The 16,884-nt window shown below is 53.2% G+C and overlaps 1 protein-coding gene across 1 annotated transcript; it reads right to left on the bottom strand.

The window, feature by feature from the left end:
* Positions 1 to 2,532: 2,532 nt before the first annotated feature.
* Positions 2,533 to 16,606, bottom strand: SFRP1 (secreted frizzled related protein 1). Its single transcript, XM_064731117.1, has 3 exons — positions 15,952 to 16,606; positions 11,194 to 11,271; positions 2,533 to 5,051 (listed from the first exon to the last, which is right to left on the bottom strand). Exons 1-3 carry the CDS (start codon positions 16,484 to 16,486, stop codon positions 4,729 to 4,731), a joined length of 936 nt encoding a protein of 311 aa, XP_064587187.1. The 5' UTR covers positions 16,487 to 16,606; the 3' UTR covers positions 2,533 to 4,728.
* Between the last annotated feature and the right edge of the window lie 278 nt (positions 16,607 to 16,884).

Below are 16,884 nucleotides of genomic sequence, written 5' to 3'. Positions count from 1 at the left end.
TCATAGCAACACACTCACCTCAGCTCCCACAGACCCCGCTGGCTCTGGAGCTCTGTGTTAGCACAGGGCTGTCCTGTCCTGCAGAGCACAGGGGCTGGAATTATCAATACAAGTGGAAGTGACAGGCTGTTTAGCAAACATTAAACCCAGGAAGCTTAAAAGGTCTTCCAGGATTATTAAATAAACATTTAGGATGAATGAAAGACTGTGAAATGGTGAAGAAATTGCAAACACTCTGCAGCAGGCAGTGGGGCTGCAGAGATTCAGCTGTGCAGGATGGTGTTTAATCATTTATGAAGTGTCACACACAGCCATGCCTCAGCTCTTGGCAAGTGTTAATCCAGGAGTGATTTTGATAAAACTTTAGCTTGATACTAACATTTTATTAAAGATTTAACATCCAAATCTGAATATGGTGCCAGCACCATCAGTTTGGCCAGACCAATGCCACCACCTCTGTTCCACAAGCCCTGCAAGGAGACACATGGTTAAATTACCTCAGAGCTTCCACAAACAGCTCAATCTCCTCCAAATCCATATTTCCCCTTGCTGTGCAGTGACTGGGGAGGTTCTCTGGGCTGGGTGTGCTCACCCCCACTTGAGGATCTTAAGATGTCACATCTGCCTCAAGGGGCTGCAGTTTATTTTCAGGGTTTAATGTGCACCATACATGCTCATGGTAAATGCCCTAATCTCCTAATTTCTTTCCAAGAAAGAAGATACTCACACTTCCAACAGAGATACTCACACTCCACCATCCTCCTGGGGCCACAATTTATTTGTATACAATATCACACCTCCCTGTAAATTAGCCTGTGTGCCACATCAGCGACTCAGGAGTTTGGAGAAAGTCACATTGAGGCAGTGCAGTGCCAACAGCACAATGAGCCCCAGCCTGAGCTAAAGGAAAAGTTTTGGAGCTGCTCCTGCACCCCAGAATGGGAGCAGAGCTGGATCCCAAAGGATTCTGTGCTGACTGCATCAGGTGTGGATCCCTCCAGCATCCTCCTCTCCATGGAACAGCCTGGCAAACATCTCCAAAGGAAAAACGCTCCAGACAGCAGTGAATTCCCAGCCCAGCACACTTCTCCAGAGAAGAGGGGCTGTTTGCTGGCTGCCCCTGGGATGCTGGCAGGCTGAAGAGGAGCCTGCTGTGCTGCAGCGTGCCCGTGCCCTCACACTGGCACTGCAGGCAGATCCATGGCTCTGCTGGGGCAGGAGGGGACACAGCCAGGGCTCCCCTGGTGCTGCAGCCTCTGTGCCAATCAATGCCTGGGCACACAAACCCTGCCCCAGCCGTGCAGAAAGAATAGTAGAAAGGATTTCATCAGAAGGAGGAAAGGAAAGGGGGAAGGAAAGGAAAAAGGGAAGGAAAGGAAAAAGGGAAGGGAAGGGAAGGGAAGGGAAGGGAAGGGAAGGGAAGGGAAGGGAAGGGAAGGGAAGGGAAGGGAAGGGAAGGGAAGGGAAGGGAAGGGAAGGGAAGGGAAGGGAAGGGAAGGGAAGGGAAGGGAAGGGAAGGGAAGGGAAGGGAAGGGAAGGGAAGGGAAGGGAAGGGAAGGGAAGGGAAGGTCCTGCTGCCCCACAGGGGATCCCAGCCTCGGATGGGAAGCCCTGGAAACAAAGCCCTCATTTATTCAAGGCTGTGAGGCCACCCTGGCAGGTTGACCCGCACTCCCTCCCTCTCTCAAGGCTCTCCAGGATGGGTTTTGCTTTGGGAATTTGTGCTGCAGAGCTCGACCCTGCACGTGGGTCTGGCTGCACTGAGGAGCCCCCAGTTTGCCCCATTCCCCTTGCAAGGAATATATTCAAAATGACTTGGACACCTACAGACTGCCCAAAGAAGCTTTTCCAACAGGCTCAGATGGGATCACTGGGGAAGAAACAGCAATTAAAAAATGTCTGTTCCTTTGGAAAACAGGGATTTTAAAAGCATTTGCTCGTAGCCATGATATTTTCTGAAAAATCCTTTCCTTAGGATTTTTCCTCCTGAGAAGCTGGGAGGCCTCAGGAACAAAATGTAAACATTGATTATCTGCTGCTGTGGAATGCAACAGGTGCATCTGTGATTGGTCTCATGAGGTTGTTTCTAATTAATGGCCAATCACAGTCAGCTGGCTCGGACAGAGAGTCCGAGCCACAAACCTTTGTTATCATTCTTTTTTTTTCTATTCTATTCTATTCTATTCTATTCTATTCTATTCTATTCTATTCTATTCTATTCTATTCTATTCTATTCTATTCTATTCTTAGCTGGCCTTCTGATGAAATCCTTTCTTCTATTCTTTTAGTATAGATTTAATATAATATATATCATAAAACAATAAATCAAGCCTTCTGGAACATGGAGTCAGATCCTCGTCTCCTCCCTCATCCTCAGACCCCTGTGAACACCCTGAAGATTCTTTTCCTTAGGTCTGGGAGCTCTTTCTCCTTGGTGGTGCCACTGCTTTTCGGGGCACTCAGAACCACACCTTCAGCTCACCATGTCCTGCCTCCATTCCCTCCTCTCCATCATTCCACCTCATCAATCTGTGATGTTAAAGGCCATGGTTTATTTATTTCTTTACTTCACTAATAAAGCACATTATCTACAATGATTAATTTTGCAATAAAGAAACAACACTACTACAAATGGTGGTCTAAGACAACCTAAGGGGACTCTACATAAAGTTCACATCCTAAATCCATCTCTCTGTTAGCTGTGAAACATCATTCCTCAGAGTACTTGGCTTGTCAATGGAATTCTTCTACAACCAAGTCCATGGCTCTGTCCCCATGTGGGAAATAAGCACCAATCCCAGGCTAAGGAATAATTAATTTACCAGTTTTGAGGGGGTTTGGTTCAAACCTCAAAAATGAGGATTTGTTATTTCACTTAACTGTGATACAACAGGATTATCTCAGACATCAGATATGCATTCTCCCAGAGTATTGGTGATGGATGAGAATACTAAATGGAAGGAGGAAGGATAATGAATACAGAGTGGTATGGGTCTATGAAAAAGAGAACCAGTCCAATTAACAGAATAATGAATTTCAGCTTGGTCGATAAATGTAATCATTTGGGTAAGATATTCTTTGTCTTTCATAAACTATTTGAAATCATACAAACATGACATTTCAATTAGGGCACAAAAGACATAATGATAGAGAGCCAAGTTGTCACAGATCAAACAGACAAAACCCCAGACTGGGGTCCCACAGCAAAGGGGGGAGATGGGGATGATACATTCCCTGTGGGGCTCCATAGGGAAAAGTCCTTGGCCTTGTGCTCTCTGGTACTTTGCCAGCAGCCTAAAGGAGCTATAAAAACATCACTGGTATAAAGTGAGGAGTATCACAAGCTGGAGGAGCTGGCCATGAGCTCCCCCCAGCCAAAGCCTCAGGCAGGGCAGAAACTGAACCTTTGCTTGGGCTTGAAATGGAGTGACAGGTCTGGGCAGCAGCAGCTCAGGGGAACTCAGCTGTGCAGGGGAAATGCCACAGCCAGGAGGGGATCCCAGCCCAGGAAGGAGAGCTCAGTCCAGGAGGGGAATCTCTCTCAGCCCAGGAAGGGGGATCTCAGCCCAGCAAGGAGATCTGAGCCCAGGATGGGGATCTCAGCCCAGGTGGGGAATCAGCCCAGGATGGGGATCTCTCTCAGCCAAGGAAGGGGAATCTCAGCCCAAGAAGGGGAGCTCAGTCCATGATGGGGATCTCAGCCCAGGCAGGGGATCCCAGCCCAGGAAGGGGATTTCTCTCAGCCCAGCTAGGGGATCTCAGCCCAGGAAGAGATCTCAGCCCAGGAAAGGGATCTCAGCCCAGGAAAGGGATCTCAGCCCACGTAGGGGAACTCTCTCAGCCCAGGATGGGGATTTCTCTCAGGCCAGGTGGGGAATCAGCCCAGGAAGGGATCTCAGCCCAGGAAGATCTCTCTCAGCCCAGGCAGGGGGATCTCAGCTGGTCACTGCTGAGATGGGGCCTGCTCAAGGCCAAAGGCACAGGTGGAGGCACAGAGCCCCCTCTGCCCCTGCTCCCCATGCCAGTGCACCAACACACTGCACAGTGAGGGGGCTCAAAGGCTGCCAGGGGCTCAGCTGGCACAGCAGATGCCAAGGCAGGCACCCAGGGGGACATCACAAGAGATGCTGGTGAGGGAGGGCTCCAGCCCAACAAGGCACCACAAGGAACCAGGGGTAAGGCTTAAACTAAACAGGTTAAGACTATAATGGGGATGTTTTTACAGTGAGGGCAATTAGCTATTAGGAATTCTTATCAGAGGTTGTAATGGGTTCTCCACTACTCATTTATTAACTTTGATCATGAAGATAGGATCTCTGTCTAATCAGCCAGCTCTGGTTCCTACAGGAATTCAGGGCAATCCTGCAGCCATGAAGATGGGAGTGATGTGGTCCATGAGGGTCCTTTCTGCAAGCATGCAAGCTCTTAACATCACCTCCCAGCCCTCTGCTCGCCCTCTTCACCTGACAGCTGCTATTGCAATATCTGTACAATAACAGGTCTTTACCAATGCAGTCAGAAATGGTGTGTGAGCTCAGCCACTGCTTGCAGCACGTGCCCAGGCCATCAGGCCAAGCTTTGGAAGGGCTGAGGGAGCTGTGAGGAGCAGGATGGAGGAGCAGGAGGGCTGGGCTCCAGCATCCCTGCAGCAGAGCAGCGAGATGGAGCCGCTGTGCCCACCTGGGCAGGTCCAGGGAGGGGCTCTCCCTCCCTCCTGCAGCCAGGGCATCACTTGAACACGGACGGGAACGTGGGGCAGTCGGGCGATTTCATCTTCTTCATGAACTTCTTGAACTCTTTGTTCTTCTTGTCCCACTTGTAGATGGCTGTCAGCAGGTACTGGGTCTTCACCTGGCGGCCCATGATGAGGAAGTAGTGGCTGAGGTTGTCCAGCTGGTGGCAGGGACAGTCTGCCCCATTCTTTAGGAACAGCACCAGCTTCTTCAGGTTCTTCTTGCGGATGGGCCCCAGCTTCAGCGCCTTCCTCTTCCGTGGAATGATCATCTTGTCCCCGTTCTCCTTCTTCACTTCCTTTATGGTCATCTTCAGAGCTGCAAAACAAGATGGGAGAGGGGAAAACAAAACTCCTAAGCAGCTTTCACTGGCACAAAGCCTCTGCTGTGTGAGGCTGAGGGGGCAGCAGTGACAGCAGCAATGTCCCTGTCCCTCTGCACACACAGTGCCCTGCTCCCCTCCTGCATCCCCTCTCCCTGTCCCTCTGCACACACCCAGTGCCCTGCTCCCCTCCTGCATCCCCTCTCCCTGTCCCTTCCCTGCTCCCCTCCTGCATCCCCTTCTCCCTACTCTGCTCCTTTAATCCTCCTGCTCCTCCATGGCATCACCCTGGCCATGACTTGGGCATGACACCCATACCCTTGCACCTGATGGGGAAATGTCACAGACATATTTTTATGAAAAATCCTTTCCTTAGATCTTTTCTCCTGAGAAGCTTCAGCTTCTCCATGTTTTGCTGCTTTGGGGTGTGATTTATGTTTACCCAGCATGTGAATTGTTTTTACTTAATGAGCAATGACAGCCACCTGTGTCAAGCTGTGAGCAATCACAAGATTTCATTATCATTCCATTCCTTTCCTAACCTACTGATGAAATCCTTTCTTCTGCCTTTAGTATAGTTTTAATATATCATTTTCTTTTAATATAATATATATCATAAAATAATAATTCAGCCTTCTGAAACATAGAATCAAGATTCTCATCTCTTCCCATGTCAGGATTGCCTGAAAATTCCACAGAGGAGCTGCCCCATGCCCAGGAGAGCACCCAGGTAAAACACTGAAATCTTTGTTCCCCTTCCTGCACACAGCACCCAGCACTTCCCATTTGAGAGTGGAACTTGTTCAGCTGCCAAGCACAAATGTTAACTGAGTAAATGAGCTGACTTCCCTGCTCTAGAGGCATGGAGAGACTCTTGAAAGGATCATTTAAAAGGTCAATTTGGCTTCTCAAGCATTTGTTTGCAGTCACACCGGCCCTCAGGTGCCTGTGAAACAAGTTTGCAAGCACTGGATGTCACAGCATCAGAGCTGTGGAGATCCCAGCATGTGCCTGGGAGAAGGAAAGTTGGTCTGATTCAACTTCCATGGAAAATATTCTCCCCTCTTTGGGTTCAGCATTTTCCTGAGTTAATCACAACATCCCCCACCCCAAAAAAAGAAAAAAAAAGGTTTTTTGCCATGACCATGAAGAGGAATTTTGCCTACATGGGAAAAAATGATGAAAATGTGTTGTACATTAAAACATCATTTCAGTGCCATTTGGCTCTGCCTCGTTTTTGGGGAAAAGCACATATGGAGCAAAATTGCTAACATATTTTCATCATTTGGGAGTTTACTCCAGAGCTGCAGATAACCAGTGCTCAGAGAGGTGACTGCTTGGCTGCTGTCCCTTCCCATGGGAGTCTCAGGGCAGTTGCAGGCAGTCCCCAAGAACCTCTGGCTCTGGCAGGGAGCTGGATCCTCACAGCATCACTCCTTGAAGTCCTGCTCTGCTGGAACACACAGCAGTGAACCCGTGCTGCTTCCTGGGCAGGAGCACTGCTCACACTGCTCCAGACACACACAGCAGCAGGACAGCACAGTGACAGCCCTGAGCAGGCAGCAGGGACTCAGTGTCACCACCCTGACAACAGCAGCACTGGTGTTTGCCTGCCCCTGTGCCAAAAACATCCCTTAGGTTTGCCAAGATCCTTGTCATGTTCACTGCTATTGTATCAGAAAGTAATCTAGGAATGGAAACATAAGTGAGATTTTCATTCCATCTGTTTTCCAAATTCAGGAGCTAAAGAAACTGCTGAATTTAAGGAGCTAAAGATGCTGAACCAGATCAGTTTGCAGCAGATCTGGAAAATGAAGGAAGGAGTTTTCAAGCAGCTCCAAGCTCCATGGCACCAACTGGGCAGCAGCAGCAGCAACCCCTCAATGTCAGCCTCAATTCCTTTATTCATGCTGACTGGAGCCCTTGCAGTAAAAAGAGAGGTGGCCAGGGCAGGAGGGATAAAACAGGGAGGGGTGTAAAACACCACTACAACAGCACAATAAGAGATTTCTGCAAAATGGCTTTTTTGCTCTGCTGAAATCACTGAAAATTTGATCTTTTTTGCTAGAGGAAGAACAGGATCTGCCAGGTAGTGGAGGTGTTGATCTAGTGCAAGCATCACACAGCATGGAAGACAAAGAAGGGCTGGTAATCCTGAGCTGTGGGAGCTCACAGCTGCTCCCTCCCCTGCACACTGCACTTTGTGAGCAGTGCAGGTTCATGGGAGCTGCCCAGGGGAACCATAAATCCAGATGGAAACCAAAACCTCATCCAAAGGCTGCTCGTGCAGAGCAGCACACAGAGCCAAGATGGGGATGAAGGAGGAGGCTGACCAGGGGTGCAAACAGTTTGTGTCAGGCTCTGTTTTTTCCAGCAGCAATGTCAGCAGTGTTTACCTGCAGTGCTGCCCAGGTAAGCACAGCTCATGGAGCACCTGCCTTTGGTGCTGCAGGCTGAGGATGATCTCTGCCCAGCCCTCATTCCTCTGGCTCCCCAAATTCCCCTTGTCCACTTACTTGAGCCACATTCCCTAAATTCCAACCCCATTCCAGGTGAGATTCCCAGGTGTGAGAGCTGGGTTCCACAGTGGCAGGACAGACACACAGCTTTGGCCAACACCAGAGAAGGGGTGCCTGAGGGTTTTTAGGAACAGCACCAGCTTCTTCAGGGCTCATTCCACTCATTCCAGGGCTCATCCCACTCCAAGAGCTCACCACCAACTTCTAGAAGGAGCAGCCTCCAAGTTCTGGCTTTCCTAGAATATTTGTTGGGGGACCCTGGTGCTGCAGCAGCTCTCCTGGCATCCTCCCAGCCCTTTTTGCCAGGCAGGATGCTTTGAGTCTTGGCTCCAGCACCCAGCAGAGCTGCCAAAGCAAACAGCTTCCTCCTCACTGGGAGCCTTGGCCTTTCCATCCCCCCCATGCCACACCAAATCTGTCTCAGCAGCGAGTGGGAGAAGGGCCAGGATCACTCTGGGATCCCAGGAAAGGCTTGCTCACATAGGCAGGAGCTGATATCAGGAGAGTTATCCACAGCAGGAACATGTGCCACCTTTCCAGTCCATCAGCTGTGGCACTGGTGGCAGCACCAAGAGGGCTGCAGGATCAACATTTCACCCACATTTATTTTCATGGGACAAACAGTTCCAGCACAGCCTTCTCCAAGGACAGCACTGCACCAGGGCAGTCACCAGCTGAGAGCAGAACCCCTGTGCCCTGCTCACAAACCACCACACACCATTCCTGCTCCTCACCCCTCTTTTTCAGCACAGAACTAGGATGCTGTCTCTGCTGGGGCCCCACTCCAGCACCTCATGTGAGAGAAGGGAAAGCTCCACTGTTCCTTCAGCCTCGTTTTTCCTTCCTTTAGAAATCACTGAGAAGGAAGAAACCTGCCAGAAGACACATTAGGGCTGTAACAGGAGAAGGCTGCAGGCAAGGGCCTGTCAGTCACAGAGGAAAAATAAACAGCATGTATTGATTGTTCTGCAGTCCCCAGTGCCACAGAGCCCGTTCAGCAGGATCCCCCCAGACCCCAGAGAAAGGGCAGAAACAATAAATAAAATCACTAAGAGAAACAGAGCGTGGAATGAACTCCTGGAGTAAGAAACAAGCGCTGGCTGCAGCCCAGGGCAGCTGGGGGAGGTGGCTGTGGGGGCTCTGGAGCCCCATCCATGCTTCCTCTTGCTTCCAGTGCTGCCTCACACTGAAATCCACCCTGCAGTCACCCCCATGTACCTGATCAGCCCCCTGTGCTGCTCTGAGCTCTGGCACCCCTCACTGACACCACCCCAAAGCTGCTTTATTCTCAGAGAACAGCCCAGCTGCCTAGAGCAGCATCCCAGAGTCCTCACTCATCCTTGCTCAAAGGTGAACCCAGAGTTCTGCTGCACCACGAGGCTGGGGCAGTCTCCTGGCACCCCTGTGACCCCCAGCATCTTGTCCAAGATCCTCTCCTGCCTTGTCTTTGCAGTTTGGGTTCACAGCTCACTGCAGCACTGCTGGGAAAAATAGAGCAGCATCTTGTCCAAAATCCTCTCCTGCCTTGTCTTTGCAGTTTGGGTTCACTTCCTGCACTGCTGGAAAGAACAGAGCCTAAAACAAACTCTCTGCACCCCTGGTCAGCCTCCTCCTTCATCCCCCTTGGTGTTATCCCATCTTGGCTCTGCACTCTAAGCTACACAGCCACTTCCTAACTGGCACAGCCACACATCTGCAGCAGAACCCAGAGTTCAGCTGCACCACAAGGCTGGCAGTCTCCTGGCACCCCTGTGCCCCCAGCATCTTGTCCAAAATCCTCTCCTGCCCTTGTCTTTGCAGTTTGGGTTCACAGCTCACTGCAGAACTGCTGGGAAGAACAGAGCAGCATCTTGTCCAAAATCCTCTCCTGCCTTGTCTTTGCAGTTTGTGTTCACTTCCTGCACTGCTGGAAAGAACAGAGCCTGCCACAAACTATTTTCACCCCTGGTCAGCCTCCTCCTTGGTGTTATCCCATCTTGGCTCTGCACTCTAAGCTACACAGCCACACATCTGTGCTGGGCAAAGTGGTCCTCACCTCTTTTCTGTCCCAAGCTGCTGGGATGTAAGAGAAAATCTGCAGGAACAGCAGGAATCAGTGCAAGCCCTACCAACAGCTGCCCCATGCAGCACATGTTAGTTTAAACATTTATTGTACATGTCTGGCTCTGATGAGGATCTGTAACCTGTCAGCTGCCAGTGTTTACCTTGGGGGACGTGCATGAGAAAGCTCAGCCTGAAGGTTTGGGAGTTTAGAACAGTGCCAGATAAACAGCTCTCCTTGAGAAATCACCCCAGGACAGTAACCCCCAAGACTAAACAAAGATCCAAGGGCCATACACTGTGCTTTGGGAAAACTTCCTGAAGCTGATGCTTCCTCCACCAGCCACTCCCTCCTCTGAGACATCCCTCTCACCCCTGCATGGCCTTCCCTTCCCTCACAGGGCACAGGTAGGACCATCCCATCCCTGTTCCTGCTCCCCAGCTGGCCACATCTGCCAGGAAATAATCCATCCTTTGGAGGACGCTGTCCCCAGTGCCTTTCCCAGTAACACTGTGGGCAAGTCACTGACCCAAGCTCTGCTGAGGCAGGGAATTCCTCTGCTTTGGCCTCTGCTCCCTGCTGGAACTGTCCCAGCGCAGCAGAAACTGATGTCAAGCATAAAGTTAAGTTTGTATTTCCCTTCCCAGCAGGAAGGACACCCCTTTGGCTCACTCCTTGCACACCTCTGCAAGGGGACAGGTACTGCAGTGACCCTCTCTCCTCCTCTGGCACAAAGATTCCCCAGCTCTGGAGTGGGGCAATGCCTCTGTAGCCCTGCAAGGAGGCAGGGAGCTCCTGATCCCAGAGGCTGCTCCTCCCTCCCTGTGTGTGCTCTGAGGCAGGGGCAGCTCTGCTCCAGCTCCCATGGCCTGCCCAGAGCAGAGCTCAGAGCACTCAGCACCTCCCACTCCCCAGGCAGGCCAAGCACTGAGTGTCTGCCTCCATTCCCCAGCCAAGCCAGAAGTATGCACATTCCTGGGAAACCATTACATGGGTGTTCCTGTTGGTGCTTTTCCCTGCTGGACTTAAGACTTCTGGCATAGCAAATCTGCAGGACAGTTGAGAATTCATTTCCAGCAGAAAGGGGAGCACACCAGCATGCAGAGCAGGTTTGGGTTTGCATAAGCACGCTCTGGTACAGGGCACATTCAAGTGCTAATCCCCCAGGAATGCACACCTTGTTCAATATGCCTTTAATAATCTTCCTGGAAGGTTACATACACCAGCAAGGATGTCAAAAGCAGTTAATTCTGGGTTTGATCTGAGAAAGCCAATATATTTCCTCGTGATAATCTTTTTTTCTAAATGAAGTTCAGTTTACCACTGATTGTCTCACTCACTCATTTAGGACAAAGCCTTCGAGCAGCTTTGTGTTTTCTAACAACGTCCACCTCTGCATGCCCACAGTGACATCTAGAGGCACACGTGGCTGGCTTTGGGGACAGACTGCAGGACACACAGCACCGCGGTGGGCAGGGCAAGGCAGGGCAAGGTGGCAGCTCCAGTGCAGCCACACAGGAGTCATGGTGTCCATGACCAGCTGGGAACTCTCCCCGTGCCTGGAGTGCTCCTCCTTACCAAACTCGCTGGCACACAGGTGCTCCACGATGGCCTCTGACTTCATCTCATTGTCACAAGGGGGACACACGGTGGTTCCTGGCAAGAGAAAAGAAATGAAGACAATTGAGAGGTGGCAGGCAGCCAGAGGAAGCAGCACCACAGAGCCAGGCTGGCCACGCTGTCAGACTCACCCCTGAAGGGGATCCATGACCATGGATCCTGCCATGGCCTCCCAGCTCCCACAAGTGTGGGACAACACCCAGAACCACCCACTGGCTCCCAGGGCAGCCCTGGGCACAGGCAGCCTGCTGCCAGCCCCACACAGTGCTGCCAGTGGCCCCAAGGGCAGGCACAGGCAGCTGCTAAAAGGACAGCACTGGCACAGAAAGGAGTTCTCAGCTGAGGGAAGAGCTTGCCAAGGGGCACGGCCCATGGCCTGCTGACATTCCCTGCCCACTGCATGCCAAGGCAGGCACACGATGCCCCAGCCCCAGCACAGCAGGAGGATGCTGCCCAGAGATGGCTCAAGTGTGCCAAGGTGGTGCCAGGCAAGAGGGTCAGGACTGGCACAGCCCAGTTCAGTGCTCCCCTCACTACTGGGGACCACAGACTGCCCAGGAAAACCCCACTACCCTCCCTCCTGCCCTGTGCCACAGCAGCACTGGCTGGGGATGGACCAGCACAGCTCTTGTGGATGCTGCCACACCAAGAGTGGCCAGCTACCGCCAGGAGTGGCCATTCACCGCCAGGAGCGGCCAGCCACCGCCAGGAGTGGCCAGCCACCGCCAGGAGTGGCCAGCCACCGCCAGGAGTGGCCAGCCACCGCCAGGAGCAGTCACCCTCTCTTTTGTTCCACCCTCATGGCTCCAGCAGAGCAGAGCCACCTCTGCTTGGCAGCTGCTGGCAGAGGTCAACATCTCCCTCTTGGGAGATGCCAGCCCAGGGGATTTCACTGGGATCTGTCCTGGGAGGAAATCTCACTTCACCCAGAGAATAAGAATCTGTTTCCAAGTCCCCATCTGCACTTGGGGCAGACCACCCAGCAGCACAGACGTAGATTTGAGCTACTGGCAGATTAATTTATTGAGCTGGGAGATGCTGCTTGTTCCTGGTCCAGCAAGACTGAGGGCTCTTCCCACACAAGGGAGTTATTCTCAGGGACAACACTGCAGCAAAACATCTGCCAGTAAACACAGCACTCATGGCCTTCCAGCCCTCAGCCAGGCCAGCAAAGCCACAGCATTGCTGGAGTGAAAAAGCAGAGAGGTGTCTCAAAGAGGGGTGCAGAGCCAGGGAGGCACAGCCATGACCATGCTGTGGTGTCTCCTCAGCCTCAGATGCCCCACAGGGATTCAGGCCAAACTTTTGTTTTCTGTGGCTTGTTCCTCCCCTGTCGCCACCCCCAAATCTCTTCTGTGCCAAATGCTGATTCCTGGGGATGTGCACCATGATTTTATTAATCACACATGCACAGCAACTGGCCTTGTGCAAGCCACGAGCCAGCCTTCCCAGCACCAACATCCACACCCTCTGTACCTCTGAGAGCTGCCCATCCCCTGGGTAACCTCTCCTTCCAGAACCCAGCACGCAATTTCCACTGTCACCATCTCAGAGTGACACAGGCAGGAGCCAGCCTTTGCAGATAGGATGATATCCGCAGTCAGAATATTTCTTTCCAGCTGTGGAAAGAAATATTTACTGTGCTCATGACAAGGCAGAGAGGGTGCTCACAGGAAGGTGACACATCATTCTGCTGGGGAACAAGCTGGGGCTCCTGCCATGCCAAGCACTTCAGAGTCTCAGCAGCCCAAGTGCACATGAGGCTGGCAAAGCCCACACCAGCCAGACAAACATGAAAGCCACCACTCGATGAGCTTTCCAGGCAACCTATTAAAATAGGGGGAAAAAAAAAGCAAACAAAAATGGAAAATAAGAGTCATTGTTCCATGGTGCAAATACAGGCTTTGTTCTAGCTGTGCTCCAGCAGCCCCTGAACAGGCTGTGACACAGCCAAGGTGGCAGAGACCCCAGCCTTGCTGCACCAGGAGCCAACAGGCTGGAGCTGGGAGTCCCTGCACAGCCCCTTCCACAGGCAGCAGCTTCACTTATGCACAATCCCCCTGCCCTAATCAACAACCTTGATCAGGCTGCTCAGAGTCCTTGACCAGGAATATTTACAAGCATGGGGCATCCACCTTGTTCCTACATAATCTGTGCCAGCATTTTACAACCCTCATTGCAAAACACTTCCTCCTTATATCCAATTTATATCAACCCATCCTCCAGTCCTGCCTAGCACAACAGCATTACTGGCAATGGGAAGAAAAACTGTCCTGTGCTCTGGATCACCACATCCCACTACATCAGGAACATTAATGTTGGGGGCCCAGCCAGCTCCTGCCCAGCTCTGTACCCCAGGAAAGCTGTTCTGTGGAGCTGCCCCAAACCTGCAAGCCCTCCCATCCCTCCTGAGGCCCTGGAGCAGCCATCCCCAGCCCACCCTCGGGCCCCTCTGCAGCTTGGCTGGGGCCCATCTGCAAACTCCCAGCACAATCTCAGCTGCCTGCAGCTCACTGCTGACCATTTTTGCAAAGCCTGGCTGTAGAGCCAGCTTACTCCAGGGGCAAGAGAAGGAATGTGTAATGCTGTATTAATCTGCAACTCCCCTGATGCATCCTGTGGGCCTGCAGGCTTTACTGCCTGTGCTTAAGGAGAAAGGAATTCAGCAGGTCAGCTCTTTGAGAGGCAGAAACAAATTCCAATTTCAAGGTGTTAACGGGGGAAAATACTGAAAGGGTTTGTTCTTATTAGTACCAAGAGAAAAAGGGGGGACACTGCTTGGTTCTGACCCTCTTTGGATCAACAGGAAACACTCCTGTGCCCAAGAGCAAAGGAGTTGGTGCTGACAGAAAACACAGACAGGGTGCACATAGAACACAGGCAGACAAGTAACCAGCAGCACAGGGACAAGGACTGAGCTGCAGGTCACCCAGGATGTCACTTGACATCTGCAGGAGGTGGCAGTACCAGAGCTGAAGCAGTGGGTGCCTTATAAGAGAGCTTCTGTGGCATTCAGGACATCCAGCAGTGCTGCTTCACATCACACCAGTGGCTGCAATTCACTTGGAGTTTGCTTTTTTCCACTCCAAACTGTTTGAGGCACCACAAGAAAGCAGCAGCGTCCCACCCCAGGTCCAAAAGGTGAAGAGAAATCATTAAACTACTCAGTGGAAAGGAAAACCTGGCAGATGCTGCTCCTTTAGGAGGCTGTTCCCAGGTCCTGGCTCGTTAATGTCTGTAAAATGAATGACCTGCACACAGCTCAGACTGTTTCAGAGCTAGGAAGGGGCAGCTCACACCCAGCTGTCCCAGGAGCATGCTTGGCTGCAAGTCCCTGGGGAAATAAAAGCAACCTTTGTACCTGCAACACGGAACACGGCTGTGGTCTTGACCAAGGGTCCAGGTTCACATGAGACAGATTTAATTTAGAGCATTCCTGGAAAACAAGGAGGTTTCTCCAGCAGGAAGGGCAAGCCATGACAAAGAAGCCAGTATGGCTGTGGGGAGAGGCTGGTCCCTGGCAAGGAGATCAGGCCCCCATTTTCCCCCTGGCACTGGGACAAACTTCACATTCCACCTGCCTCTGGATGTCACTGAGATGTGACACAGCTCCTCTGGGTGTCCCCTGTGCCTGCCATGCCACAGTCACTGCTCTGCACTGCCCTCCACAGCTCCTGGAGACCCCTCTGCTGCAAGATGCACTCCTATCCTCTCCTCTGAAGTACTTTCAAGATGGGCAGGATGACACTGCACAGTTCCCTTTAGCTGGGTTACCTCTCCCAGTCGAGCAGCACACACAGCTTTTGTCTGTACAGGTAACTGCAAAGGCAGATGAGCCTGACACAGCACAGAAGGCACGGAAAGCACTCAGCCCCCTCCCTGCCTGTGCTGAGCTCCTCCCGAATGCCTGAGGAATCAGGAGTGACAATTCCCTTCAATTCCCTTAAGCACTGCACTCTCTCAGAGCCCTCTGCCATCTCCCTCGACAAACATTCCTCCTGCCTGCCTTTCACAGCGCTCCAACAGCAAACCCCCAAGTGACACCAGGATATTTATTTCTTTTCAACTTTCCAGCAACAAGCCAGACTCACTGAAACTTGAACAAGCCAGTCCGGCACCACAGAAACGTGCTGCACGCAATGGAAACAAACACGAACCACGTTCACTTTCCCCAGTTGTTTTTGGGCAGGTTCTTTTCTCCCTCTCCAGCTCACAGCCCACCCAAGGGCAGGGCTGGATCTCCAGTGCATGCCCTAGGACTGCACTGGATGTGGGGACAGCCAGGACTGGTGTCACTGTTGGCTCCAGTCAGCCAACACTTTGTGCTGTGGACACCACACATCCTCCTGCTGCCCAGAGCAGCCTGGCTCGGGAGCAGAGCCAGGACAGTGCAGGATCTGAGGATGGAGGGTCACACCTTGGTCCATCAGGGCTGGTGCCCAGCCCCAGTGACCATGCAGGGATCAGAACAGGCACAACCCCACCATGTTCCAAAGAGCCAAGGCTCTGCGATAGGGATGAGGAGCTGGCAGGGCATCCCACCTCCTTTGGGACAGGAGAGTGCCCAGAGGCTAGAGGAGGGCTGCTGCCAAGAAGAAGAGCTCAGGTGAGCCTCCTCCTGCCACAAGAACCCCTTCAGTCCCGCGTGGTCCCCTCCTGCCCTGCCAGCTCGGAGAGGAGCGCCAGGAGCAAGGCTGCAGCACGGCCATGCCTTACCTTTGGGCCTGGAGACCTCGGTGGCATTGGGAGCTGTCATAGCAATGCAGACGTCATCCTGGGGAAACTGGTCACACTTGAGCATCTCTGGCCAGAAGAAGCCAAAGAACTGCATGACAGGCTCGCAGGAGTCACGCACGGCCTCGCAGAGCCAGCGGCACGGGTAGACCGGCCGGTCCAGGCAGACAGGGGCAAACAGGGAGCAGAGGAAGACCTGGGTGCCCATATGGCAATTCTTGTTGAGCAGTGGCACCCAGCTGCTCGCCTGGTGCTTCACCTCGGCCATGGTCTCGTGGTCCAGCAGGTTGGGCAGCACCATCTTGTCGTAGCCCACGCTGTGGCACAGCCGCAGGTCGGGGGGGATGGCCACGCACTGGTGGGGTTTGGCGTAGAAGCGCCCGCCAGGGTAAGGGCCCAGGTCTGACTGGTAGCTGACATAGTCGTACTCGCTGGCCACGCCGCACGCCAGCAGCCCGGCGGCCACCGACAGCACCGCACGCACGGCGGCCCCACCGGGCCCCCTCAAGCTGCCCATCGCCGCCACCCGCCGACGGTGGCCCCGACAGCACCGGGGACTCCCCGCTGCCGGCGGCCGCCCTCGGGGACTCTCCTCGCGGCCCCTCCGCTGCCCCGAGCTCGCTGCTCGCCGAGCCACGCCGAGCCCCTCACAGCCCCCGCCGCCCTCCCGCCGCCCCGGCCCCGCTCTGGCCGCGCTCCGGCCGCGCCGCGGGTTTGTGAGCCCGCGGCAGCCAATCAGCGCCGCGCCGCCCGCCGCGCGCCGGCCTGCCGCTGTCAATCAGCGACCGCAGCAGCCAATCCCGCCCCGCCCCGCCCAGCGCGGCCCCGACGGCCCCACAGCCCGGTTCGGCTCTGCTCGGCCCGGCTCTGCTCGGCCCGGCTCGGCTCGGCCCGGCCCGGCTCGGCTCGGCTTGG

The sequence above is a fragment of the Zonotrichia leucophrys genome, chromosome 22 (genome assembly GCF_028769735.1).
Source record: "Zonotrichia leucophrys gambelii isolate GWCS_2022_RI chromosome 22, RI_Zleu_2.0, whole genome shotgun sequence".
In the NCBI taxonomy this organism is placed as follows: domain Eukaryota; kingdom Metazoa; phylum Chordata; class Aves; order Passeriformes; family Passerellidae; genus Zonotrichia; species Zonotrichia leucophrys.
Note: the sequence above shows the minus strand (reverse complement) of the source record. Positions and strands in the feature narration are given on the sequence as shown.

What these genes read in the sequence shown, in the direction of transcription:
- SFRP1 (XM_064731117.1), bottom strand. Translation starts at nt 16,486, where the DNA reads ATGGGCAGCTTGAGGGGGCCCGGTGGGGCCGCCGTGCGTGCGGTGCTG. An exon ending in CGAGGTCTCCAGGCCCAAAG is followed by an intron (nt 11,272 to 15,951) that starts GTAAGGCATGGC and finishes TTCTCTTGCCAG; the next exon opens with GAACCACCGTGTGTCCCCCT. An exon ending in CCTGTGTGCCAGCGAGTTTG is followed by an intron (nt 5,052 to 11,193) that starts GTAAGGAGGAGC and finishes CTTGTTTTGCAG; the next exon opens with CTCTGAAGATGACCATAAAG.